This window comes from Clupea harengus, chromosome 4, assembly GCF_900700415.2.
Source record: "Clupea harengus chromosome 4, Ch_v2.0.2, whole genome shotgun sequence".
Lineage (NCBI taxonomy): Eukaryota > Metazoa > Chordata > Actinopteri > Clupeiformes > Clupeidae > Clupea > Clupea harengus.
This window is the reverse complement of record NC_045155.1, coordinates 17,349,815-17,375,970: the sequence shown is the minus strand read 5'-3', so window position 1 is coordinate 17,375,970 and position 26,156 is coordinate 17,349,815. Positions and strand designations below refer to the sequence as shown.

At 43.8% G+C, this 26,156-nt stretch overlaps 1 protein-coding gene across 17 annotated transcripts; it reads left to right on the top strand.

Moving 5' to 3' along the window:
• The first annotated feature begins 890 nt into the window (after positions 1–890).
• On the top strand, positions 891–25,624 carry LOC105906421 (protein kinase C-binding protein 1-like). Of its 17 annotated transcripts, none has more exons than XM_031566468.2 (21): positions 891–1,027; positions 1,824–1,884; positions 8,149–8,219; positions 9,655–9,815; positions 10,936–11,157; positions 12,214–12,327; positions 12,578–12,670; positions 12,888–12,975; positions 13,077–13,132; positions 13,228–13,305; positions 14,328–14,443; positions 14,710–15,185; positions 15,562–15,693; positions 17,050–17,205; positions 17,493–18,011; positions 18,329–18,988; positions 19,209–19,342; positions 21,057–21,137; positions 22,802–22,880; positions 23,176–23,415; positions 24,775–25,624. In XM_031566468.2, exons 2-21 carry the CDS (start codon positions 1,871–1,873, stop codon positions 24,942–24,944), a joined length of 3,660 nt encoding a protein of 1,219 aa, XP_031422328.1. In that variant the 5' UTR covers positions 891–1,027; positions 1,824–1,870; the 3' UTR covers positions 24,945–25,624. The 17 variants fall into 17 exon arrangements, 15 of the variants coding, with proteins under 15 accessions (XP_031422328.1, XP_031422330.1, XP_012690019.2 ...); XR_006152381.1 differs by lacking the exons at positions 891–1,027; positions 1,824–1,884 and adding exons at positions 6,121–7,926; positions 23,891–23,955 and having other exon boundaries at positions 24,775–24,908; XR_004163567.2 differs by lacking the exons at positions 891–1,027; positions 1,824–1,884 and adding exons at positions 6,121–7,926; positions 23,891–23,955 and having other exon boundaries at positions 23,176–23,430; positions 24,775–24,908.
• The last annotated feature ends 532 nt before the right edge of the window (positions 25,625–26,156 follow it).

The window sequence follows — 26,156 nt, the reverse complement described above, 5'->3', positions numbered from 1 at the left end:
GATTGAATCGAGGATTACTTCATGTGCAACATTGATAATACTGCCCATGATCATAGGCTGCTTACGCTGCTGCTACTACTACTACTAGATAATAATAATAATATATGAATACAAAATTAACACATTTGTGTTGACGACAATTTATGTTGAGTCTCGATCTCTCAGTGATAGTTCCCTCAATGCTATTTAATTTGAAAAATATTTATAACAAGGCTATATTGGAGTAGGCTACCTACTAGTTCACACATTTCTGAAAAGGGAAAAATCTCTTTGGGCTAAACATTATTTACATGGGTAGTCTAACATCCTCGAATCGATAGGGGGCAAGTAAACATGACAGAAACTTCCGGTAATTGAAGGCATTTACTTTAGCTCCACGTTTATTCATGACCCGCCAATTGACGCAGGCTTCAATTCAACCACCCACATACATTTTTAAACCATGACAGACAATAATCTCAGCCAACCGGTGATGAACAAAGTCATTTTTTTTTCTCCATGTGATGATAAACTCCTCTGTAGTTCAGTGGCTAGGCATTGTAAGTTTCCCAATGTCGTTCTTGACGATAAGGTACAGAGAATAGAACAGCAAAGCAACACTCTGGTGGTTACGCATTTAATTTGCTGGATGTGTCAAAACAGGTCATTGGGCCCATGTTTGTAGGTTATGTTCTGATCTTAAACGGCAAATTTAGCAGGTTTAACATGACCAATCCGGATCCAATAAATGTCAGAAAAGGAGATGAAAAGAATCCAAGATGACAAAATGGCAAGTCGTATTCGGATGCACCGTCACGCATGTGATTGCTGAGGATTCACACACAGAACGCTGGATGTTATTTGTCTTGTGACTGTCTGCTGGTCCAAGTATTTAATTGAGTATGGTTGACCACGGTTCTTAAAATGGAAATGGACCTAAAGTAGCTAGTCTAGTCTACTATTTTCCACGTTAAAATCACTGAAAACGAATGTGATTTAGGCTGTCGACTGGAAAACTATCTAACATAGGCTACAGGCTGAAACAATGGTGAGGAGTTCTGAAGTTTCAGTTGATCCATTCATAACGTAACATCCTTGTCCTTTTTCCAATGTCCTGCAGAGGTCAGCATCGTGTCTTTCAACAGAGTTTATGCAGTGGTGAGCAGTCCTAGTAGGCCACAAAGCCTTACTACTACATCATTTGTGTTGAATGTTGTCAGTATCGATTAACCTTAGAGCTCTTTGTACAGTACACACCTACAAATGGGTCATTGAATGATAGCCAATGCTAACCAACAGCCAGTAGGATGTAGGCTAGTCTTAAAATATCATAGTGCTCTTTCAATAATATGTTGTGATCTCCCTTGAATAAAACTGCTGTATCATCTTCACATTTATCCCATATTGTTTCAGTATGATCAAATCTCTCCTTGTGTTTTGCACTGGCCATTTCAAGGAGATGATAGGAAATTGAACGGAGTCGAATATAGTGTATACAATAAGTAAATAAATAAATATTGCTGGGATTATTTACACACAAGACTGAATCTCTGTTAGTCAGTTGTGTCTTCCATTTATTCACTGAATTTTTAAGAGCTTTATAAAGAGACCTTGACATTACTGTTTCTCAGTGGTTGCATACAATCGAAATTCACTATTGGGTGGGTAAATTAGGACATGTCATGAATATTAATGAGCATTTCTTGCTCTCTTCATTAATTATTTATTGAATTTGTGTTTGTCTGCGTGTATTTGTTTTCCTTTGGAAATCCATGATACAAATTAAGAAAAAAAGATCACACCGTATTTGTAACATGGTGTTTATTTCTGTCTTCTGTTTGCAGAAAGAGAAGGAGGGATCTGAAAAAAAAAATTCCTCAGCTCAACATGGATGCTACGAGAAATGTACAAGCCAACAAATCTGATTTTGCCTCTTAAAGACAAACAATACAGCCCCACAATTTACAAAAAACTGTTGATGCCCCACATAAACACCCTAATCCACCCCTGAGTAGTTATTTGGAGTAGGAAATGTGGTTCAAATGTGATATTTTGTGATCTGGGCCTAGCTCTCACTCACCACTCTCTCCCCGTGCTCTCTTTCGCACGCCAAGCTGCCCCTGCCAGCACTGAACAAAGATAATTACTCAGGAAATGTTTCAGCCAATCAGCTGCGGCCTTACATGCTGCCTGTGAAAGAGGAGCCACTCACAGTAAAGCTACGATCAGACAGGCCCCGATCACCAAGCTTGAAGTGCTTAGCCCTCCCTCGTCTAAAGACTGAGACTGTCCTCCATGTTTTTTTAAAGTATTGACATAAAACAGTGTCAGCCATGCATCCACAGAGGTAAGCTTGATCTTTTTTTCATTGTATATCTGTTCTCTTCTTCTTTGTCTTCTGCCTTCCTGTTGTTTGTTTGTCAAGGCCACTCTGAAATCCTGTGAGTTTTTCAGTGGGGCTTTCTGAAGGAGGAGGAGGGAGGGTAGGCCTCAGCAGCCAGGCCTCCACTCACTAGCCATGGCTGAGGCTGTGGGTGAAGGGGGGCAGGCAAAGGTTAAGGCTGGATTAGAGGCTTCAGCCTCTTGGCCTGCACACTGTAAAGGGTCACATGGGACGCACAGTCTGGACACTTGCCCAGGGCTTAATGCTGAGGTGACCGTGGCAAATCATTTTTCCTACTATCCTGTTTTCTTTTCTTGGGTTCACAACTCTGATACATAACCAGGACACTTTTTGTGCCCCCCCTCTCTCTCTCTGTCGCTCCCTGCTTGTAAAAGGATGGGGGTGGGGAATTGGTTTCGTAGAGATGGGATGGGGGTTGGGTGGTGTACCTCTTTTGTAAACTGATTGCTTGCTTTATTGTCTGGCTATGTCACAAGCTAGGCTGGGGGGAAAATGGAGGCAGGATAACAGATGCAGCTGTTGAAGCTCAGTAGGAGGTCTGAGTCAATGGACAGTATATTTACATGACGAGTGGGGAAATGAACAAGGTGTGCATGGTTGAAATACCATGTTTTTTTTTACTTCTTAAAAGACTCTACATGTTTCTATGAGGGGATGGGGGAGGGGGGGGGGGGGATGATTCATGATTGAAACCATTTACTGGAATGTTCTGTCACCCTGTTGTCTTTCAGGTCCGTTGTCTTCTGTCTTACATTTCCATCACACATCATACACCCCACCAGGCACAAGCACAAATCATTCCCTGAACTGGCATGGTTATGTTTTTCCCAACCATTTTTGTCACCTCATTACTGCCTGCCAATACTGTCTCACGGGAGAAGGGGCTGGCTGAGGGTTTCTTGAGACGTTGGGCTTCTCTAGTCGCCGAGCTCGTTTTACTATCTGACACCGTGTGGATTAAAGCAAACCCCTGTAACTGGAGCCTCTCCCCCTCCCAGCATGCACACGCGCACACACACACACACACACACACACACACACACACACACACCACTGAAACATCCGTGGCCATCTTGGAAGTGCTTGGAGCATAGCAGAGTGCCTCATGTTAGACCCTCTGCAGTTAGCTGCAAAGGAAGCAGCTGCTGCTATTTTGAGAATTGTAGTAAAACAGTCAAACCATTTATTTGTTTAAAACTAACCTTTCATTTTGAACCCTCATTCAGTATGTCCACATAGAAATGTTGAGGCTGTGTTTATCCCAGAGTAGGCACCGTGTTTTTTTGTCCTGTTTTTATTCACCCTCTCTCTCTCCCTCTCTTTCACCCTCTCTTGCTTCATTTGTATTCCATCTTTGCCATGTTCAGATCCCCACTGCTTCGGAAAGCCCCTTGAAATAACTACCGATTGAGAAACAGCACAGAAGCAAGGAATGAAGGCAGAAATTCTGTCTTTTATACCTTATATTTATGTCAATGCTAGGAGATTTGGAATCATGCCTACGGAGGACATTATACCCATGACCTACTACCTAACAGGCTGAAGTTGTGAGCCAAGACTCCTTTACTGTAGCAGCCGAACATGGTACTAAAGCACAAGTCATATATTTATAGAATGACCATCACATGATTTTTATCTCCAACACTGCTTGTGGAGGTGGGGATTCGATTGATTTGCGTGGTGGCTGAAATGCTCATGCAAGCAGGGCTCTGAAACGCAATTGTGGCTTTATTCTTAGCTATCACAGAAGTTATTCTGACATAAAATCAGTTTAGTTTAGTCAGTGAGGGGTGAAACGGCTAAGTGTTTTCATATGGCCTCTTCAGGGAATACATTGGTAGATGGACGTTCTTATTATGCCAGAGAGGCATCTAAAGTGGACCATTTTCACGAGTAAGTCATAACTCTGGTTAAATCCGGTTACAGTGTCCTCAATTCATAGAAGGGCATTCAGTGTTTACACATCAAACCAGAAACTCTTTGTTGTGTGCCTCTTCCAGAGAATGGCAAAAGCATTTTACCAACACTGATCAACCCATCAAGTCCCTTTTCAGGGAGACTATCAAAAAGAGTATGACTTCAATTTAACATGAATAAAAATCACTGCATTGCAGCAAAATGTTCCTGTGAGAGAGAGAGGGAGAGAGAGAGAGGGCAAAAAATGACTGTGCTATGTGGCACTGCTCAGCCAACCAATCAGGCTCCTCTGTGTATGCTTTCCAGCCAATCACAATGGCAGCTGAGGTTAAAGACTGACAAGCTCAGTGAGGGTAGCAGTGTGAGCAAGGGCCTTCTGGAAAATTCCATAGCCATCTTTGTTTCATCCCCTCCAACTAAATGTAAAGGCCAAGCTTGAAGAATTGCCTTTCATATTCAGTGCTTTATGAGAAGGTATGCTGTCCATTTTCTGCATCATGTATAATACTTTTGATATGGGCAGGGGTTGGTGAAGGGTGAATAATGAATTAAGAATAGCTCTGAAATACATTTGTTTGTATGGATCTGTGTCTAGCAAGACAAATATTTGGTATTCTGTACTTGTGTATTACTTGACTGAAGGTTGGGTTCCACCTATTGGAGAAACCAGACATTTTATATCTCAAGTGTGCATCACTAAGCTCGATGTAGGTCTCAGGCAACCATCTCTGGTAGTCAGACTGTCTTTCAGGTCATGGGGGCATGTGTTTTCCCCATCAACAAAAGCAGCCAGCTGGAAAGCCAAGATGGGTCCGTTCCTGTTTACAATATCATGTTAAGATAACATCTAGCCGAGGCAAAGTAAAAGTCTTTACTCGTTTGCTCGTGTGCATAGTATGCGGTTATGATATTACATTTTTCCTGTCTTCTCCTCCTTCTCAGTTATTCATGTGGGAATTTAAAATGGTGGAAAGGGGTGAGTGTCTTCCCTCTCTCTCCACCCCCCCCCCCTTTCTCTCCTCTGTTAACGGAAAGCTCTGCAGGCCTCCTGATCCTCTGCCATGGACGTGCCAGAGCCCGCGTCTGTAACCCGCAGGGGAGGAAGGGAGGGAGGGAGGAGGGGAGGAAGGGAGGGGGTGGTTTGTGTGCAGAGTGGGGGAGGGGAAGCTATGTTTTTCATTTCCTGTGAGGAGCAGAGAAAATAGAGAGAGAGCAGGGAGAGAGCAAGTGAAAAAGAGACACAGGGAAAAAAAACAAGCCTGCAGTTCACCCTGACTGTGGTCTGTATATGTGCTGTGGTTGGTGGGTATGGTATTATCTCCAACTTGTTTTTTTGTGTTGTGGTGACATTCTCTTCACATTTTTCTCTCTCTCTTTTTCTCTCTGTCTCTCTCTCTCTCTCTCTCTCTCTCTCTCTGGGTGTGTGGAGGTTCTGTGCTGTTCAATGAATTGGATTAATCCACACGGTGCTGTTTGCTTTTTCCCCACCAATGGATTGCCCTGTATTCTAAAGGAGAATCCAGGCCTATGATCCATGGACACATACTGGTGATCACTTGAAAACTTCATATTTTGGGATTGTGTGTTTTTTTGTCTGTTCTTTTCTCTTCTCTTCTTGATCCACACTGTCCTCTGGGAAACCGTCAGCCATCTTTTCTCTCAATGGCTGAAGCAGTGACACTCAGTGACTGTCTCCTACACACGTGAAAAAAGGGATTGAAGGAGCCCCTCTGCGATCGACATGCTCTGTTTTTTTTTAATCCAGCTGACACGCACAAGCACACAGTGTGAGTTTTCAAGACTAATGTGCGACGTGCAAGTGTGAGCAGGCTCATCTGCTTTGTCTACATGGCACATTGGACTGAAAAGTCTATGTAGTGACCTTAATCAGAGGCTCTTTTGTTTCCTCTTTGTCAGCCTGATATTATCGGAACTACACGTTTGGAAAGGACTTTAAGTCTTGGCCTGAAGTGTCTCTGTGGTGTTATTCCAATAACAGGTCCTGCAAAGAGGCCAAAGGGTAGTTTTGTGTGTCAAACGGCATAGCATCTAGACGTGTGTTATTTTAGGGGTTGCCTGTGGAAGTGGTTGCCTGGGCCAACAATAGTACATAATCTGCTGTGTGTGGTTGCATGGATGTGTGAGTCACTGGATTTGCGTCAGAGCACTGTAATGTAAGTTAATTGTGTGCTTTGGCTGCCTCAGTTCTGAGATTTTGCAGCCTTGTGTGGCCATATTGTGAAACCACAGGCCTTCACAGTAATCGATAAGCTGTCATGACTGTTATTTCTTCAATGCAATAATCAAGCAAACATTGAGGTGTCTAGAAGGTCTTTTGCCAAGATTGTCTTTTGTTGCAATGTGACCTTTGAACCTAGTAGATCGTACACAGATGTATGGTGGAAGTGAGAGGCCATTAAAGACAATAAGTACCTTACCACACTATATTAACGGCTCTTAAAAATATATATTCATAATCATTTAACGGGCGTAGCTAAGTAATGTATTCTAATTTAATCTAGTCAAGCTTGCATTATGACCCGATGAATGTCATAAAAGGTAATAGAAAAGCCATGCTGAAGGGTTTTGCTCGGCTGTGACGAGACACCTTTTGCCTCCGCTACATCTCTGTGGCTAATCAGGAATTGGAGAAACCTGACAGGCGAGCAGCAGCAGCAGCAGCAGCAGCAGCAGCAGCAGCAGCAGGGCTGACTGAGTAAGAGGAGGGTGCCACAGAGACCTGAGAAGGAGGTGGAGGAGGGACGGAACACTCAAAGAGCGTCATTCATCGGAAAAGAAGGGCCTCACTCTCTCCTCTCCTCCTCCCCATTTGTCTTGTCAAAGGAACTGGCATTGAGGGCAAATCTCAAGGAACTAGAGCAATTGCATTTGGGCTTTATTGCACCGTTCTTGATTGGATGTTAATCTGCTTGGTTTTTGGTGAGGATGCTTTCATTGAACGGTGTGGTTTAACATGAATATTCTATAGGTCTGCTTCTTACCTAGGTCGAGAACATAGAGATAAAGGCATGTGATTCATTGTGGTTGAGAAAGAGATCAGTGGGGCTGGCAGATATCTACGTGATATTGTACAGTGCTGTAATTAACCGGGCTCTTGAGGAGGAGCTTGTCTTCTATGTAAGGTGTCTTGGGAGATCAGGTGTAGGCCTGAGTAAGGAGCCTTTTAAAGCACCTTAGGGAGTAGACACATGGAGAAATGGGGGAGGTGGAGGTAGATGTGTTCAAGCCTAACAGGATCAATACTGTCAATTATCCTGTGATTAGACATATCAGGAATAAGTCACAGGGAGCTTTGTATATCTGTTTGTAGTCTCATTAAAAAAATTGGGAAGTTGCCAGACGGACAGTGAACGTAAGGACGGATGAAGGCTAATGACATCAAAGATGATTAGGTTAACTGCTTTGGTTTCACCTCACTGGGAGACACCAAGTTCCCTAACCTTAATGTCTTCACCATGCGTGCTGTGTAGACCTATCGCCATTGGAATTTGCTGCATTTGCACACCGGAACAAAAATATTCAGCCAATTCAAGATTTCTGGGGGCCTTGATGGGATTTTTTTTAACACCTGAAATGCCACACAAAGCTTTTAAATTAATTTTAGTGTGAGTCCATCCTTCTTCATGCACCTTAAGTGTCTCAGTGGAGAAGGTCAGAGGGATGCTGCGGTAGCTGTAAACAACTTCAAAACTCTGGAGACAGTCTCCTGTGTGGGAGTTGGCCAGCATTTGCGTCACCCTTGTTTACCACTTAACAGATGTGCTACAGCAGAATCTCAGACCTGACTCTCTCTCTTTCTCTCTGTTTTTCCCTCTGTTATGTTGCAGTTTGGCTGAGGGGGAGATAAAGACAGGGCCAGATGTAATGGAGGGGATGGACATGTCCATGCAACCCAAAGGTAAGGGTCTGAAACACACATCCAGTTCTACTTAATAGCCTTTGGTGCATTGTTTTCTACCCTTAGACATCACTTTATTGTTGTGTTGAGAGCAATGAATCTTCTGTGATAAGATGCTTATCGTGCGTCGCCGGTATTAGCAGGCGATTTACTGGATTGTTGGTAGGCTAGTAGATCCAGAGTAGCCGATCCATGTTCATGTTGAATGCAGCAATGCACAGAATTGTACTGTGACGTATAATTAAGATTTTAGAGGAGCATGGGGAAAAAAATAGATAAATTGGTGGATGAATGAATTGATGGAGAACTGAAGGAAGTCCTACAAAATGGTTGATAGATGTACTGTCTGGTGTATAGGGTTGGTAGGATTACCCTGGTTAATGGTCACTACAGAACCTTTGGCCTTTGGTCCTGGTTATCAGTGACCAGGAGTGATTCATGTCTTCTGTTGTCATAGTTCAGGGCCCGTATTCACAAAGCATTTTATCTTGCCACTAAGACTTCTCCTAAGTTGCTCTAGTTTACTCCTAAATCCCATTCACAAAGCTGCTGAGCCCAACCTTTACTAAGGAAAAGTGAGACCTCCTAAGCTAAGAGAAAGACTGTGTTGCTATGGCTGACGTCAAGTCTCCTGCACAAGCTTGCTTTCAGTGACCTCAGAGGTCTGTGAGTAGGCGTGTGCTTCATAGTGTATCGCAGAGAATGATAAATAAATATATATGTGACAGGCTGGACATTAAATACAGGATATGTTACCCACTGACTAGTATCTTTGTACAGTTTTGAAAATGCAGCTGTATGATGACACGTTTGTGTAGACAGGAGCTAGTTTAATTTAACAACCAAACGTTAAATTCAGTTTCGGTAAGTTGTTAGGTATTTCAGTTGGTTAGTGATGTTATTGAATCCCTTGAAGCTCCATACGTCTTCCTTCGTGATTGAGACCATAGGTTAATTCTGCGTTTCAAAACATTATAACGTGAATGATATAAACTGCTATTTTCCATTTGTCTGGGAGTTGGTCTTAGTGAGTTAGGAGTCCTCTAAACTACAATTTAGCTTCAACTACAACCAGACTTGGGGTTAGTTTCAGCGCTGAGAGGCTGTGAATTATTCTTAGTAAAAAAACTAAAAGAGGAGTCCTGAATCAGGCCTAACATGGCCATTATTTTAAAGTTTCTCCTAAGTTGGCAAGTTAGCAGCTATGTTTAGCCTTAAGATGCTTTGTGCAGGTGGGCCCAGATTTGTTCTAGCTCAGCCTTTAAATTGGATGCATTACTTTGACATTGACAATGGTGTGGCTATGGTGGATGTATTACTGAAACTAGAAATTATCATTCATCATGCTTAGCTCACCGATTATTAAAACATCAAGCCTGATCAGTCATTGTATCTCTTTTCCCCATGGCACCATTCTCTGCCTTGTCACCACCAGTAGTGGACCAAGGGTCAGCTGAGAAGGCCGTGGTTGCAGCACCGAAGCGCAAGCTGCCCAGCCCCCCTCACTCCTCCAATGGACACTCTCCCTCTGGAACCTCCCCCAGCCCCATTAGGAAGAAGAAGAAGCCCGGTCTCATCCACAGCAGCAAAGACCAGGTAGGCCGCCGAAGAATATGGTGGTGTGATTGGCAATATTGCTTTCATCACTACCAGTATTACACACACTAGTGTCACCTTTTGAACAAATCCTAGTTTCTTTAATAGTTAAGGCACGTGTGGTGAATGCATTTATAAGTTTAAGGGTCATTGTAAATGAGGTAAAGGGTCATTGTTTCGTTTACTTTAATGGTCAGTTGGGGTCAGGCATATATAGCTTGTGGCTGAAACATTCAATGCAGTATTGTAACAGTTTTCTTTTTTTGAATCAGGCTGTTCCCATTCCTATATGGACCATATCTGTTTCCTATCATAAAACCCTAAAATCAATCTAACAGTGTGATCATTTTTAGATCTCCAAGTGTGTATATTTACAAGTAATTAAGTACTGTTGTTTTCTTACTATTAATAAATGCACTCTTATATATGTAATCTTTACTCTTAAATAATTGGGGTGTTGCTGCTCGCTGCTTTCCCCTGGTGTATTTGAATTGTAGGGGTGGCAATTACACAAATCACAAGCCAAAGCAATCTATAATCTGAACGCCATTAGCCCCAAATTATTGTAAGTGGTTTTTCATAAAAGTATTCAACAATGTTACAACAAAATTACCACAAGTAGTGTCTCTCTGGAAGTATTTGTCACTCTGCTCCATGGTGCCTTTCCCATTCATAGGACTACTGTCCATTTTTGTGATTATTTTTAAATCTAAAAATCATAAACTACTGCTACTACTATTACTACTTTACTGACAGACGGAGCCAGTTTACATATACTGTCATTGGTTAGTAATCCTAACACAACTCAGATCACACCTAGTTCAACAACAGTACCTTTACATTCTCAGTGTAACTGACTCCTCACATGTGATTGCTTTTGCTTTTTCACTGTGATGATTGCTGTGCTTACCTTAAAACCCATTGTGTCGTTTGATTTCTGATGCTTATTATGACACGTACGCTTGGTATTTTTGTCACTGTCCCTGATTTGCTTGTGTGTATTTGATATTTACCTGCCAGTTGCTCTGCTGTGGCTCACTGCACCTCCCCCTGTGTTTGTGGCTTGTATTTTGATTCCAAACCCCCTTTTCCTTTTGTGTCTCTCTCGCCTGCGTTTCAGTCTGAGCTAAGGCATGGTCCCTTTTACTATGTGAAGCAGCCAGCACTCACCACAGACCCTGTTGATGTTGTACCGCAGGACGGCCGCAACGACTTCTACTGCTGGGTGTGCCACCGCGAGGGCCAGGTGCTCTGTTGCGAGCTCTGCCCGCGGGTGTACCACGCCAGATGCCTGAAATTGGCAGCAGAGCCCGAGGGCGACTGGTTCTGCCCCGAGTGTGAGGTAGCGTGTGTGTGGTGGATGGCCACGGCACGAGTGTGTGTGTGTGTGTGTGTGTGTGTGTGTGTGTGTGTGTGTGTGTGGACATGTGTGGTGTTGTTGTTAATGCGTGCATCTGCTTGAGCCTGGGTGTAGTAGGCCATGGGCTGCTTCCCTCCCTGCTCTCACTCACTTTGATTGGATTGGTTTCCATTGTCTGTTTTCAGTCATTTTGTTTACTTCCCCTCTCGCTCCCTCTCTGTCTCTTCCACTCAGTCCTTCTCTTTTTATCTCTCTCTCTCTTTCTCACACACACACACACACACATACACACACACACACACACACACACTATGACACTCTACATTATTGTCTCTGTATGTCTGCTTATCTACCTCTCATTCCATCGCTGTCTCTATTGTCTCTTTCTCTGTCCTTCATTGTCTTACCAAGATAACACTGGCTTGGCTGTCTGAAACGTATCATTGTTCTGGTCTCTTGGCGTCCAGCCAGGCAGATCCAGTGAGCAGAGAACAGAGGAGTGGAGACGCCTGGCCATGTGCTTATGAGCTAATATCTGCTACTGATACATTTGTAGCACACCTAAAAACAATGGCCACAAATTATTTCACAGATCTAAACCACTTAGCCATTGCTGTGTAGCTCCATTGCTGCCGATGCTAATGAGCATTAGTTTGCACTGTACACCATAGCAGGGTGTTTTTTTTGCTTTGGGCTGGGATTAGCTCACTTGCTAGTGGTCACAGTTGCCTGTTGAGATTTATGCGCGAGCATACGCTACTGTTAGTAAGTGCAGCTTCCATAGTTATGTTGTTGCACTGTTAAAGCTTTTTTTACTAAATGGTGAAAGTGCTGTACTTAGATTATTTGCTTGTGCAGCGTTGTGATTCAGTGGCTTCATAGTTGATTTCAATGTAAATCAATTTGTGCTCCTTGATAATCAGTGAAGCCAATATATACTAATTTTCTCATGCACTAAATGTGGTCTAGTGTGATATTATGTTAGGCTGAATTGTTTTCTACTGTCATCAATATAAACATTCTGTAATTTCTTTCCAGAAAATAACGGTGGCCGAATGCATAGAGACTCAGAGCAAAGCGATGACCATGCTAACACTAGAGCAGCTGTCTTATCTGCTGAAGTTTGCCCTTCAGAAGATGAAACAGCCAGGGGTAAGTGGCCATGCACACCCAGCAGTCCTCACCACAATCTATCACGCAGGCCCTCCTGACTAATTCACTCCAATGATGCATGTTGTCTCACCCAGGGGTATACTCCAGGAAGTGTGTGTGTGTGTCACTGTGCTTGCATGGGTGCTCTGGTGCTCCTACACACAACTTTATTTCACAGATATGTACTGTCTGTAATGTGTTATGAGGTTGCTCAAACTCTGTCTATGTTCTTGCCTGGGTTTGTGAGCAGACAGAGCCATTCCAAAAGCCGGTTTCTCTGGACCAGCATCCAGATTACGCAGAGTACATCTTCCACGCAATGGACCTGTTGTCACTAGAGAAGGTAGCAACTCTTGCTAATAGATGTACTCCGCTCTATGCTGTTTTTACTTGCATAGCACTCTTATAGTAGTTTAGCCTTATATTTGTTTGTGTATATATATATTATGTTCACAAACATAATCAACCTAAATAACCGCATTCTTATAATAAACATAAAACCAATAAATGAACACATTATATTCTGATGGTTTTAATTCTGTTCTGCATCATGGTTCTAGAACATAAAGAAGAAGATGTACGGGTGCACAGAGGCCTTCCTGGCTGACGTGAAGTGGATCCTACACAACTGCATCATTTACAACGGAGGTCTGCAGAACAGCTGCTTCAGTCACACAGTGGCAACATTTTATCGACAGTAGCACACTGTTTTTCCAGTGGATTTAAAATTGTCATTGTATTTTTCCCAGGCAACCACAAACTGACAGCAACTGCTAAAGTGATTGTGAAGATCTGCGAGCATGAGGTATTTATCAGACTTTGTCTTTGCATTGTGCAGAAATAGACTTGACCATAGTCATGTGGAACCTCTCCCCCACTCTCCTTGTTCTTTTTTTCCAGATGAATGAAATTGAAGTTTGTCCAGAGTGCTACTTATCATCTTGCCAAAAGAGGGACAACTGGTTTTGTGAGCCATGTGTAAGTTTAGTTTAACTCGTATGGGTCATGTACCGCTGATCTGCTGTAGTGTTGCCAGTAGCATAGGGCAACGAGCCAAAACAGACTAAGCGAATTATGTTAATTGGATTGTCAACGACCAGGTTGTTTTAAACAGGAAGTGATCAGTCTGTTCTCATAGTTGACATGCCAGGAATGTCAGGAAAAATGGACAGACTGTTCAGAGTCCTCAAATCCGTCCACCGGAAGGAATAGCAGAAGGTTGCCTGGTGTGTTGAGTGAGTCCCATTTTCTTTTGCATCGTGTGAACTGCCGTGCACATGTTCACCATACACCTGGGGAAGTGATGACGCCAGGATGCACTGTGGGAAGAAGACAAGCTGGTGGAAGAAGTATGACACAATGGCTAATGGTCTGCTAGGAAACTCTGGTTTTGGCTCTGGGTATTGACACGGAGGTCAGAGACTATATGAACATTGCTGCGGAGCACGTGGCAGTGCCCTTTTGGCATTGAGCTCAATAGCGTGCCCTGCCCCACTGCACACCATGTTCGGGATTGGTTCCAGACATGAACATGGCTTAGAGGTCAAGGCTGCCCTGGCCTTTAATTCCACAGATCTCAATCCAATTAAGCATCCTTGGGGTGTGGCAAAACATCAGGTCTGGCAACACTTCACAGCAATAGATCCTTAAAGCTCTGCAAGTTAACCCTCTTGGTGCCAGAGACCACAGGGCACTTTTAAGGTCCATACCTCCGTGATCAGACCTGTTTTGGCATCACTTGGAGGACCGACAGCGTACTCGGCAGGCACTCCTAGTGTTTTGGCTGACTGGTGTATAATATTATGCAACATCTGTAAAATTATGTACACATCTTGCATATTTTATGTGATGTACCTTGGCTGACTTTGATATATTTCTGGATGCTGATATTTTTCTCTTATGTATATATATATATATATATATATATATACTTATATTTATACTTATATTTTCTATATGTGTTATATGTCATGTGTCCTCTCTGCTTCCTGTGTGCTCAGTGCCATCCTCACCCCCTGGTCTGGGCCAAGCTGAAGGGCTTTCCTTTCTGGCCAGCTAAAGCCCTGAGAGAGAAAGATGGACAGGTGGACGCCCGCTTTTTTGGCCAGCATGACCGGTGATTCCTCCTACCTCCCTATAACAAGCAGAGGAAGCTCAGCCCCCATTTCAGTTATTAACAGTTCAGCTCTCCTTCTACCCTCTGAACTCCATATGTGGTTGCAGCATCTGTTCTACCGTCTGTTGAATTTTCTTTTAATTTGTGGGCTCTGTAAAACAATGTCTATCTGTTTTTAATTATACAAAATAAATGAATAAAATTGTATACAATTCAATTCAGTCTCCATGGTAAAATTAACCACTTTTGCTTTTTGATTTCCACAGGGCATGGGTCCCTATAAACAACTGCTATCTAATGTCCAAAGAGATTCCCTTCTCTGTGAAGAAGACTAAGAGCATCTTCAACAGTGCCATGCAGGAGATGGAGGTGTATGTGGAGAACATCCGCAAGAAGTTCGGCGTCTTCAACTACGCTCCGTTTCGGACACCTTACACACCCAACAACCAGTTCCAGATGCTGCTGGACCCGGCCAACCCCAGCGCCGGCACGGTCCGGCTGGATAAGCAGGAGAAGATCAAGTTCAGCTTTGACATGACGGCCTCTCCCAAGATGCTCATGGGCAAGAGCATGCTGTCGGGCGGAACGGGGCGACGGATTTCCATGACTGAGATGGGGCCGAGATCCCCCATGAGCACCAACTCGTCTGTGCACACAGGGTCAGACGTGGAACAGGACTCTTCAGACAGGCCAGGACGAATGCAGCACTACAGCGCAGGGGAGGATTCCATGGACTACACAGGTATAATTGTATTTATTATGCTTTAAGAAGAGAGACAGGGTTGTGCTTACTTGAAAAAAGCAAGACAAACGTACCTTGAGAGAAATTAAATTGAACCCTGTTTTCATGGTATTTACTTGTCATGGCCATGATGGCTATTTGATGGCTGTGATCAGTTGCCGCCAGTTTGATGATCTTTTGGGTTTTCATAGTTTTGTACTCAAAGGCTGATGAGTGTGAAGGCCACACAAACTACTCAAATTACTACAAACAAGTCCTCTTCCTTAATCTCATAACACTCACACAGTCTTGTCCTGCTTACAGCAAAAATATGATTTTGTGTGTGGTTGTGTGCAAGAGTGACTTGTTCAATTCTGCCTCCTCCATGTCATCTCAGCATCTCCAGCTTCTAAGATGGGCCTGTTGTCGAGCACAGACAGCCCCAAGCCCTTCTCCCCCCAGGGCACTGCCACGCCATTCGTCAAGCAGGAGAGAGGCTCCACCGGCAGCATCCTCAACCTTAACCTAGGTGAGCTAACCACTGGGAGCACAGACACAGACACCGAGCGCCTGGGATTAAAGGGTTTGTAGTTTGTACCTGCACTAATAAGATCTGGGAGGTGAATTGGATTAGGGAGATTTTGGATGGTGCTCTGAGGGTAGGTTGAAATGCAATTATGGCTGTCTGATCACTTCAGCGTGTGACACAGTGTACGAGCCATGGTCCCAATATGTGTCTGTGTATCTCTGGAGTATATTTCTGTTATGTCGAAATCCCAAATATTAGTCCTGGGGGAATTATTTATTAAGTTACAGCCACATATACAGAGGAGGAGGGGGGGCCTTTACAATGTTCGTCTAAATTATAGATCAAGTTTATAGGTTTCATAAAGCTACAAATCAAATTATCATTAGCATATTTTCAGAAATCAAATGTGGGACACGTGGTAAAAACGATTCATATATTTCTATAAAGAACACAATCTGGTGTATACATAATGACAAAATTGAAGATGTATCTATTTTAAATATTTCCAAATAAATGAATAAAATGTGTTCCATTATTCAGATGTTGAGGGTTGGAATACACTACCTAATTTATTTTGAAAAATTGAAATTGAAACACTTCACAACGGATTTTAAGAGTGTGTGAAAGGAGTGAGGCATGTGCCGATGACCGACCTCTCAGTATAACCTCAAACTTAACACCACCATGTTGGGGGAGCCGTAGCACGCGGTAGCGGTGGCGTCCCACACCATACACATGTCTAGAGCCCATGAGGTTCGCCCAAGTTTGCCTCCGGTCTGAGATCATTTCTCGAGCCCCCTCCCCATCTCCCACTTCTACTCATTTCCTGTAGCATCTTCACTGTCCTAATAGCCCCCCAGATCACTTTGGTGTGTTTTCACACACATGACCTTTGTGTGATAACTCCGACATAAGATAAGGTTTACTTTTCCTTTATAGTATTATCAGTTGTTGTTGCCAGGGAAACCAGGTTTCACTCTATATTAGAATCTTACGAACCATAAAATTGGAAGGAGAATGTTGTGAAGAACAGCAAAGTGCATTGGCAGCATGCGGAAGACAGACCCGTGACCAGACTGAGAGAACAAGTGTAGCACCCAACTGCCAAATGCAAATTTCAACAAGAAAAAATGAAAAATGAAAACAGAAAACAGAAAGAAATGCTGTGTGGCTAAGATCTGTCCTGAAAGCACACCTGTTAGACACCACACACACACACACACACACACACACATATCCTGATGTCCTTTCGATTTGACTCGTCATCTAATCACAAGAGAAGCGGGTAGAGATGGAGAAAAAAACAAAGTAGGGAGCAGCCTAGACAAATGTGCCCTGTGTGTTGTCTTTCCACAGATCGGATCAAAGCAGAGATGGACCTAAAAGAGCTTAGTGAGACGGTACAGCAGCAGCAGCAGCAGCAGCAGCAGGGGGCACCAGTGCTCCGGGCCTCGGCCAAGAGACCCCCCCGCAGCCTGGACAAGACCATTGAGAGCTGCAAGGCCCAGCTTGGTAAAAATTGAAATCTTTCACTCACATCACAAGTATACAGACCAACACGATAACAGTTTTGGAAAGCATAATTATTATCTTATCCATGTTCCTTTAGCTCTGGCGAAACATTGTACCAGTAGCATTAAACTCATGGGTACAATGCCCTGGAAATGCCCTGGAAGCACAGGTTATATAGAAAAGATGTGTGTACCTTTGCTAAATGAATACATGTACATGCAGTATAGGTATTCCTGTACGTATAGCCGATGAAGTGCGCTTCAGCTGTTAAGTGATCCCTGTCGCAGGCATTGATGACCTCTCTGAAGACGTGTACCGCGTGGAGCACAGCGACTCTGAGGACTCGGACAAGTCAGACTCCAGTGACAGCGAGTACCTCAGCGACGAAGAACAGAAGCCCAGGATCCACAGTCAGGACAAGGACAAGGACCGGGGCGACAGAGAGTCCAAAAAGAGGTCCCGCAACGCCTCCGCGGAGAGACAGGAGAAGAACGGGGGGGTCCCCGGGACGGCGGCGGGGATGCCGGGTCGGGATAAACCCGCCCCCGATGGCCCAGGGCCGGCGAGAGAGAAACACAATAGTGTGGAAAAGGAGGCTCAGGAGAAGCAACGGGCGCCGCAGCATCAGCGGCAGGTGAAGGAGGAACCGAGGGCTCGTGCCGATGCAGACATGGACTCCGACTCCGAGAGGGAGCTGGTCATAGACCTCGGGGAGGACACGGGCCGGGACCGGAAAAGGCCCAAGAGGGAGCCAACATCTGTCCCCTCAGAAACAAAAAAGGAGCCAACAGCTGTCAAAGCAGAGGGTAAAGACCAGTCATCTCACTCTTAATATTGCATGATGGCGAGAATGTGTAAAGCCGGGGAAGGGGATTGTTCTGAGCAAATCATGCACTGGAAATCATACATGTTTGTATAGATTCAAAGCCTAACCTGATTTGGTTATATGTGTGTTATGGTTGCATTTTATCAGGGCAGTGTGTCATTTGCATGTGGTTTAGTTTGATTGTGCTTTACCTTCCAGTGATGACTCCATTATGCATTGTGTAGCATACTATGATCTCTATGCATACACTGTAGGTGAAGTATATGCGCTGTAATAAGCATTTTAATCTCCATTCAGGTAAAGCGCCTTCTTCCAGCAACACTGCAGCCTCCTCCTCCTCTGCTGACAGCACTTCCAGTTCCACCAACACCGGCGTCAAAGACTCTCCCCACCCAGCTGTGGGTCCCCCCCTGAACGTGGTATCCATGCCAACCTTGGCCTCTTCCGCTCTGGCCCCTGGAGTCACCTCAACCACCTCTTCCCCTTCTCCAGCCGCCATTCCGTCCATGCTGCCTTCCTCTAATGCCGTCTCCTCCTCCTCCTCCTCTTCCTCCTCCTCCTCTTCCTCCTCCAACACGGTGAAGAAGCAGCGCCCCCTGCTGCCCAAAGACTCCACGGCGGCCGCTCCGGCCATGCAGCAGCGCCCGGTCGTGTGGAACCCTGCCACCAGTGCCAAGTTTCAAACGTCCTCGCAGAAGTGGCACATGCAGAAAGTGCAGCGGCAACAGCAGCAGGGGCAGACTACACCGCCCGCCGCACCGGGGGAGACTACACAGCCAGCCGCACCGGGGCAGTCTTCACAGCCAGTTGCACAGGGGCAGACGCAGGGGCAGACGCAGGGGCAGACGCAGGGGCAAACGCAGGGGCAAACGCAGGTGCAGGTGCAGGTGCAAGGCGTGTCAGCTGCACAGGCACAGTCCTCCAGCACACGATACCAGACCAGACAAGCATTGAAAGGTGATTGCATTCGTACAAACAGAGGTTTCCATATTCTGATATTACATTTAAGGTCTGTGTTTGTAGGTTGGTGGGCACTCCCAGTTCAGTCACAGTTCAACAGCACTACATCTACATAGTAACTGACTTGTATGTTGCTTGTGGTTTACTCTGTGTGTGTATGTGTGTGTTCAGTGATGGTTTTGCATCATTGTAGTTCTACATTCTCCCTCCCCTATAGCTGTTCCTAAAGACTCTCCCCAGGGTGCATCAACATCTGGGTCTTCTCTCTCGTCCTCCTCCATGGCTGGAGATTTCGGTATCCCCACCGCCTCTGCTGATGTGGCCGCAGACATCGCCAAGTACACTGGCAAAGTACGTTAACTACAAGTGAACTCACAGCACATGTAATTTTACCCGGTGGGCTTCCATAGGGTGCACAAGCTCATGGGGTGCTCAAGAAGAGCATGAGGGTTTGCTTAGGGATGCCATTACCTGTAACCAATACCACTATTGATAGTTCTTTGTTTAATTGCTATTAATAAACCTAGCAAAATGACATTTACGGTAACACTTTACTTAAACCCAGTATCCATAAAGCATCATAAACACATTTATAAATATTTATAAAGTATTCATAATGCATCATAGCATCTGACTAGTCTATATAACTTATAAATAGACATGACTGCACTCATGAAGCATTAAGATGTTGTTGTAGGCTCTGTCGTCGTAGCAACCTCACCACTGCTGCCTGCCTAGCTAACAACCAACCGCTCCCGCTAGCCTTATGAAAAGGAAAATGTAGCATGAGCTAGTTTCTTCTTAAGCCCCGTCGCTGCTAAACCCTTCTCACACTGTCCACACGTGAAGGGGTTTTCCATGCTGAACATCAGCAGCGTGGAGGAGTTGGGGCTTAAACCCAATAGCCACGCGTACCTTGTCTTTGGCCTCCAGAGCTCTTAACATGACCTCTGTCTTGACTACCAAACAGATTTGTTGTAAGAAATGGGGAAACAACTAGATGCCGGCTTCCCAAACCTAGCCACCTGGGAAGAGATCGGCATCATTGCAATCCAAACTCTCAGCACCACATGAGGTGTGGTTCAGAGCTGCAGCTGCCTGACGGGTCTGGCGCTATGGCTGGCGCTATGGCTAAATGTATCCAGCCTGAGCGACAAGGAGAGGATTGCTTATCTCGATGCCCCCGTAGACACCACAGTCACAATGGGTGGATTCAGCTCAAGGACTGGAAACAGAGATAATCTCCTTAATGAGCAAAAGAGCAATCGGAACAGTGTGGTTAAAGGACAGTCATTGGGGGATTTCCTCTCTGTACTTCCTCATTCCAAAGAAAGATGGGGGACTACAACTGATTCTAGAACAAACACCTCAGAAAGGACAAAATCAGAATGCTCACACACAAAGTTCTGTGTCGCTCAATGCGTTCAGGAGATTTACTCTGGCCAATCTCCAAGACGCTTACTTTCATAAACGCATTTACCCTGCCCACAGGAAGTATTTTAGGTTTGCCTATCAGCTCACGAGGGCCTGTCAACAGGACTTGGCTAAACAACAAACACATAAATGTCCTTGAACTGCTGGCTGTGTTTCTAGCACTGGAGCACTTTCTCCCCCATCTGCACGGTTGTCATACCCTAATCAGGACGGACAACTCAACTGTGGTGGCGTACAAATCACCAAAGGGGGGCGTGCAAACTGTTTTTATAGAAATACAGTATATAAAGGGGGTCTTGGGACTCTCTGTGATTGGTCTGTCTACAGACAGACATGGTGTAATTGGTGCTTCCGCGGTCGCCAGAGGCATTTCCCAAAGTGAGATACTCACTCATCAGTTATCAGAGAACTAGAGTTATGTTAAGTGACCATTATATAGAATTATGTCAATCATTATGAGGCATTATGAATACTTTATAACTCTTTATGAATGTGTCTATAATGCTCGATGGATACTATGTTTAAGTAAAGTGTTACCACATTTACATCTCATTCCATGGATCCATTAAATGTGGTATTGTCATATCACTGTAAGATTTAACTTTGGTTTTCATTTGTATTCTCATTTCAGATGATGGACACAATCAAAGGGACTATGACAGAAATTTATAATGACCTCTCCAAAAGCACATCTGGGAACACTATAGCAGAGGTCAGTCCTGGGGATGATTTCAAAAGAATTGTATTTCTCAATTTATGTGTTTCTTCGTCCTTGTGTGATTAGGTTGTGGTGTATTTGTGGGGCTGATGATGACAATTATATCAGTTTATATTATATTATTTCCAATTATATTCAATCTCCTTAGCTAGATAACAGAAATAGTGATTTAATAGTAATCTCAGATTTAAATAATTGTTAAATTGTTTTCGTAATGGTTATCAGTAAGAATTGGTGGCTGTGAAACTGAAGGGGATAAGACCTTGACACAACTAGATCACATCAGGGCCCATGTTCACTAAGCATCTGAAGGCTAAAAGTAGCTGCTAACTTTGGGATTTAGGAGAAACTCTTCAAAATAATAAGACTGATTTACAAAGCCCCTTAGCACTAAACTAGCACCTCAGTCTGGGAGAACTAAGAAGTAGTCGAGAGGACTAATGCCAGGATCAGACACGATATTTTTGTCTTTCACAATGGTCACCATGTCCGATTAGTGGTCTTGATCGGGAGACTGACAACACTACAAGTGTGACCCCGAACAATCATCTTTCATGTCCTCGCAGGAGTTTAAAGACCGTCTGGGAGGAGGGTCAAGACATTGTCAATCATGGCTACAAAAGGGCCAAGTGTGATGCTGGCGGTCTTGTGTTCGGGTCCACAATTGTTTTTTTCTTCCTTTTGTGTTTCTTTTCTGTTCCTGGGTGTGACGAAGAGGACAGTATGGCCTTTCATTCAAAGAGAACTTGATGTGCCTGGCAATATCAGGCAAAATCAATTGTTTTTTACGAAAACTGTATCAAACTGTTAAATTTGTGTTACAAGTTTAAACATGAAGCTACAACATGTCTTCAATTAGTATGATACCATAACGCTGTGAAGCCAAAGCTCAACAAACCTTTCCTCTGTTTCGTTGTTCCACCTGACAGCCGCAACGGCAGCATTTATCTTTACCATTTGTACAAAGGTCAGAGAGTACTCAGTTATCCTAGTGGTCATCCTGAAGGAACACGTCATACGCAGGAGAATACAAAACAGTCTGACAGCCTAGACTTTTCGTCAGGGTGTTATGGGTTGTTCTTTGATTATAGGTGCTTTTGGACCGGAGGAACTTTTTCATAGTTCTTAGAAATGTTGGAGGAAGCCCCCCTTTATTGTGTGTCTACACCACAGGAACTAAGAATGATCTTAGTTCTTAGAATGCCAATTTGAGGGGCTTTTTTTAGCTCCTTCATAGCAGGTACTCTCCCAGCACAATATTAGCCCTGTGGTGGCCTATGAGGCTTACGCCTACTCACCGCCACAGACCCGTCACTCATCGACCAATCACCCAAGTCATTCATAGCAAGCTTGTGCATGAGACTTGACGTCAGCCTTAGCAACGCAGTCTCTCTCTTAGCTTATGAGTTCTCACTTTTCCTTAGTAAAGGTTGGTCTCAGCAGCTTTGTGAGTAGGATTTAAGAGGGAAAACTTTTAGTTAGAAACTTTTAGTGTGACTTAGGAGCACTCTTAGTGGTAAGATAAAATACCATGTGAATATGGGCCCAGGTCTGTAGAGCAGGTTTTAAAAGCTGAGTTTTTAAGGTGCTTGGCACAGAGACAGGATTTTGTGTAGTGTGTATATGTCTGACATGCTGGACTTTTGAACTGTTCCCAGATCCGCAAGCTAAGGATAGAGATTGAGAAACTCCAGTGGTTACATCAGCAGGAGCTCTCTGAGATGAAGCACAACCTGGGTATGAGAAACCAAAACAGACTATGCTAGCACATACACATACACTGCACATTCACATTATAACAGCAGGTGTGTGTGTGTGTGTGTGTGTGATTTCTTTCTCTAACTACAACAGAACATATACACAAATGGAGCCATACCCATTATACACACACATACAAACAGCTGCACTTTGTGTCATAGCAAGTTTGAACAAAGCTTCTCTGTAATAATCAATTGTGTTTAAAATTCATGATATGATGGTATATATATGTATGTGTGTCTGTGTGTGTCTCTCTGGGTGTGTGGGGACACAGAGCTGACCATGGCGGAGATGCGTCAGAGCCTGGAGCAGGAGCGCGAGCGTCTGGTAGCGGAGGTGAAGAAGCAGATGGAGGCGGAGAAGCAGCAGGCCGCGGACGAGACCAAGAAGAAGCAGTGGTGCGCCAACTGCAGGAAGGAGGCCATCTTCTACTGCTGCTGGAACACCAGCTACTGCGACTACCCCTGCCAGCAGGCCCACTGGCCCGAGCACATGAAATCCTGCACGCAGTCAGGTACAGCGACCTAAGGTAGTATGTGATCCTGGGCGGAATGGTTAGTCATGCTGAGGTCTTTGGTTTATGTCTCCAAGAGCACACTTTGGCCAAATGATAAAATGGAGGCCTGTGTTTTTCAGTGTACTGCACGTCACTTTTGATAGACATTCTCAGCCAAATGACTAAAAATGTGTATAGATCAAACTGTTTTTAAATGGTGGTTGAAGGTACAGAAATAATGGCTAAATGTCATGTAGATCCATTGTAGCCGCATGGAAAAGGCAGATAGAAGGTTTTACCTGTGATGATGGATATGATGGTACATTTAATTATCATTTTCTTCAAATGAATCCCTGAATACAGTATCTGACCGATTGTTCTTGTGATTAACATGTACTCTGTAGAAGAAAGACTCATGCATTAGACAAGGTAGTTGTATAGTTTCACTATAGAGGTGGCTCAATAACCAGGTCAATACATCTTTATTTGGTAGACCATCGATAGAAGTCCAAAAGCAAAAACACACAATATCATCACCAGGGAAGACCCCATATAAAGGTACAGTCTCCCCATCCAGCTAGGTATGTTTCTATAGGTATCTATAGGTTGTAGTTTTATAGGTTCCATATGTTAATGTTTGTTTATATTTCATAACATAGGAAACCAGACTGGTTTTGCTGTTATATAGTAATGTGCTAGCATTTTATCTAAAGTTTGACATGTTTGAGGTCCGTAGTCTGGTGTGAGACTGCCGTCACACACACTGGCTTGTGCTCTTGGTAGCAAAAAAGCCTCAAGTGAGATATTTACCACAGGTTTAAGTTTCCCACTACAGCGGCTTCACATGTGGAATGAGTTGTGGATTGTGGCTTGTTGGTTGATATTAGTGCAAATGTTATATGTGGGCATAGATTCGTGAAATGTTTTCCTTAGTCACACTATTTCCTCATCCCTTACAGGCTCACACATAGAATCCTATTCTCCGAACTGTAACCTTGTGTTTGAAATTACCCCGTGGTTCATTCCTTTCTATGTGTGTTAACACTTGAGGAAATGTGTTGTGAAGTCTGTTGTGAAAAAACTCAGTACATAGTTTATATAGTCTAATTGTCATTAAATGTAACCTTTATGATGCTCTTTACAATTTCTTTATCTTAAGTATATGTGATTCCATTACCGGTGAGAATATTTTATGAAAATGTTCTTATCTGTAATAATAATGTATATTGTTTTATTTGGTGGAAACAAAATTGACTAGAAAACAGTGTACTGATGTGACTTGAAATGCAAAGTTAATTTTACTGTACTGTAATGATAAACACTGTATAACAGACCAGATTAGGACTAATTTCTCTTGATGTGTGTTTGCTGTCGCAGCCTCGGCCTCACAGCAGGAGTCTGAAGGGGAACCAGCGTGCAAACCCGTGGGTCAGTCCCCCAACATCCAGCCCTCGCCCCCTGTGGATGGCTGTGCCCAGGCCAAAAGAGATCGCTCTCCTGCTGGCACTGACAAAGGCAGGGACAGTGCCACCATTAGCGTGTCCTAACCCTCAAGCACAGCACCAGTGCCTGTGTTTCTGTACATAAATATATATATTGTTGTTGTTATTATTATGAATTATTATTATTATAATTTTTTACATTGGTGTATGTCACCTCGCCCTGTTACATACGTCTTACTCAAGACTGCTAAGGTGGGATACTGATGCTCACTCTTCTATGGCTGCGCTGAAAATTATTCCCCATGCCTTTTCGTCTGTCCAGTGATTGTGGATGACAAGATCAAGATTTTTTTTTTTTTACCCTTTTGGACCTTACCAGCAAGTTCACAGCACACCACAAAGAAAATGTCAAATTGTGTAAATGTGAAACAACTTTTTTTATACACACATATAGCTTCACATTGAAAAGAAACATAGAGACTTTATACAGTAATGATGGTAGCACTTCGAAGTGCCTGGTGGACACCACGTCATTCTTTGAACTGTGGAAAAGGACTGTTTTATGAAAGGATGTGCCACCCTTCAGTTTGAGGACTGAACCGTCATCACTTACACTATGAAAGATTCCTCAGATCCTGTATTGTGAACATAATCACAGAGCTGAAAGCTTGCAAGAGAGCATTAATGACTGTATTTCTTGTGAGCGTGTTTTTTTCTGTCTATGTCTCACAGATTTCAATGTTTACATACTGTAAATAAAAAGTGGGGGGTGGTGGTAGACTTTACATCTGTCTCTGTCCTTTTATTCTCAGTGGCTAGGTCAGTTCGGAGGCATTGACCTTCCTTTTGTTTCTTTGTAGATTTTGAAGAAAAAAAAACGAGTCTCCTTGTTGTCCTTGTGTTGAGTGTGGTTTTAGAGTCCGCCTTTGTAATCTATCCCCGTCTTTGTTTGGCTGAAAACCCTTTGAGAAGGAACTCGACCACCACCTGCTGGTGAGTTTTGGCACAGCATTTGAAAACCATGTCAACAATGTCCTAGTCTTGTTTAACAGAGTAGATATGTACACGAGTCGAACACAAACAGGTTCTCAAATCAGGAAGCTGGCTTTATTACCTTTCCTCTAAATGCAACGCTGACCTTTCAAATGTGCCCCACCCTGACTGTGAAATGTGCCCAAGTCAGTTTGATTCAAGTTCCTCTCACTTCATTGCCAAAAGATCAGCATCCCCCCCAGGCTGCGAGCCTCTTATTTGCCTCCCATATGTGTAGAAAAAGTGAAAAGCTGCCCTGCCCATGTGAAGAACATTCTAAAGGGT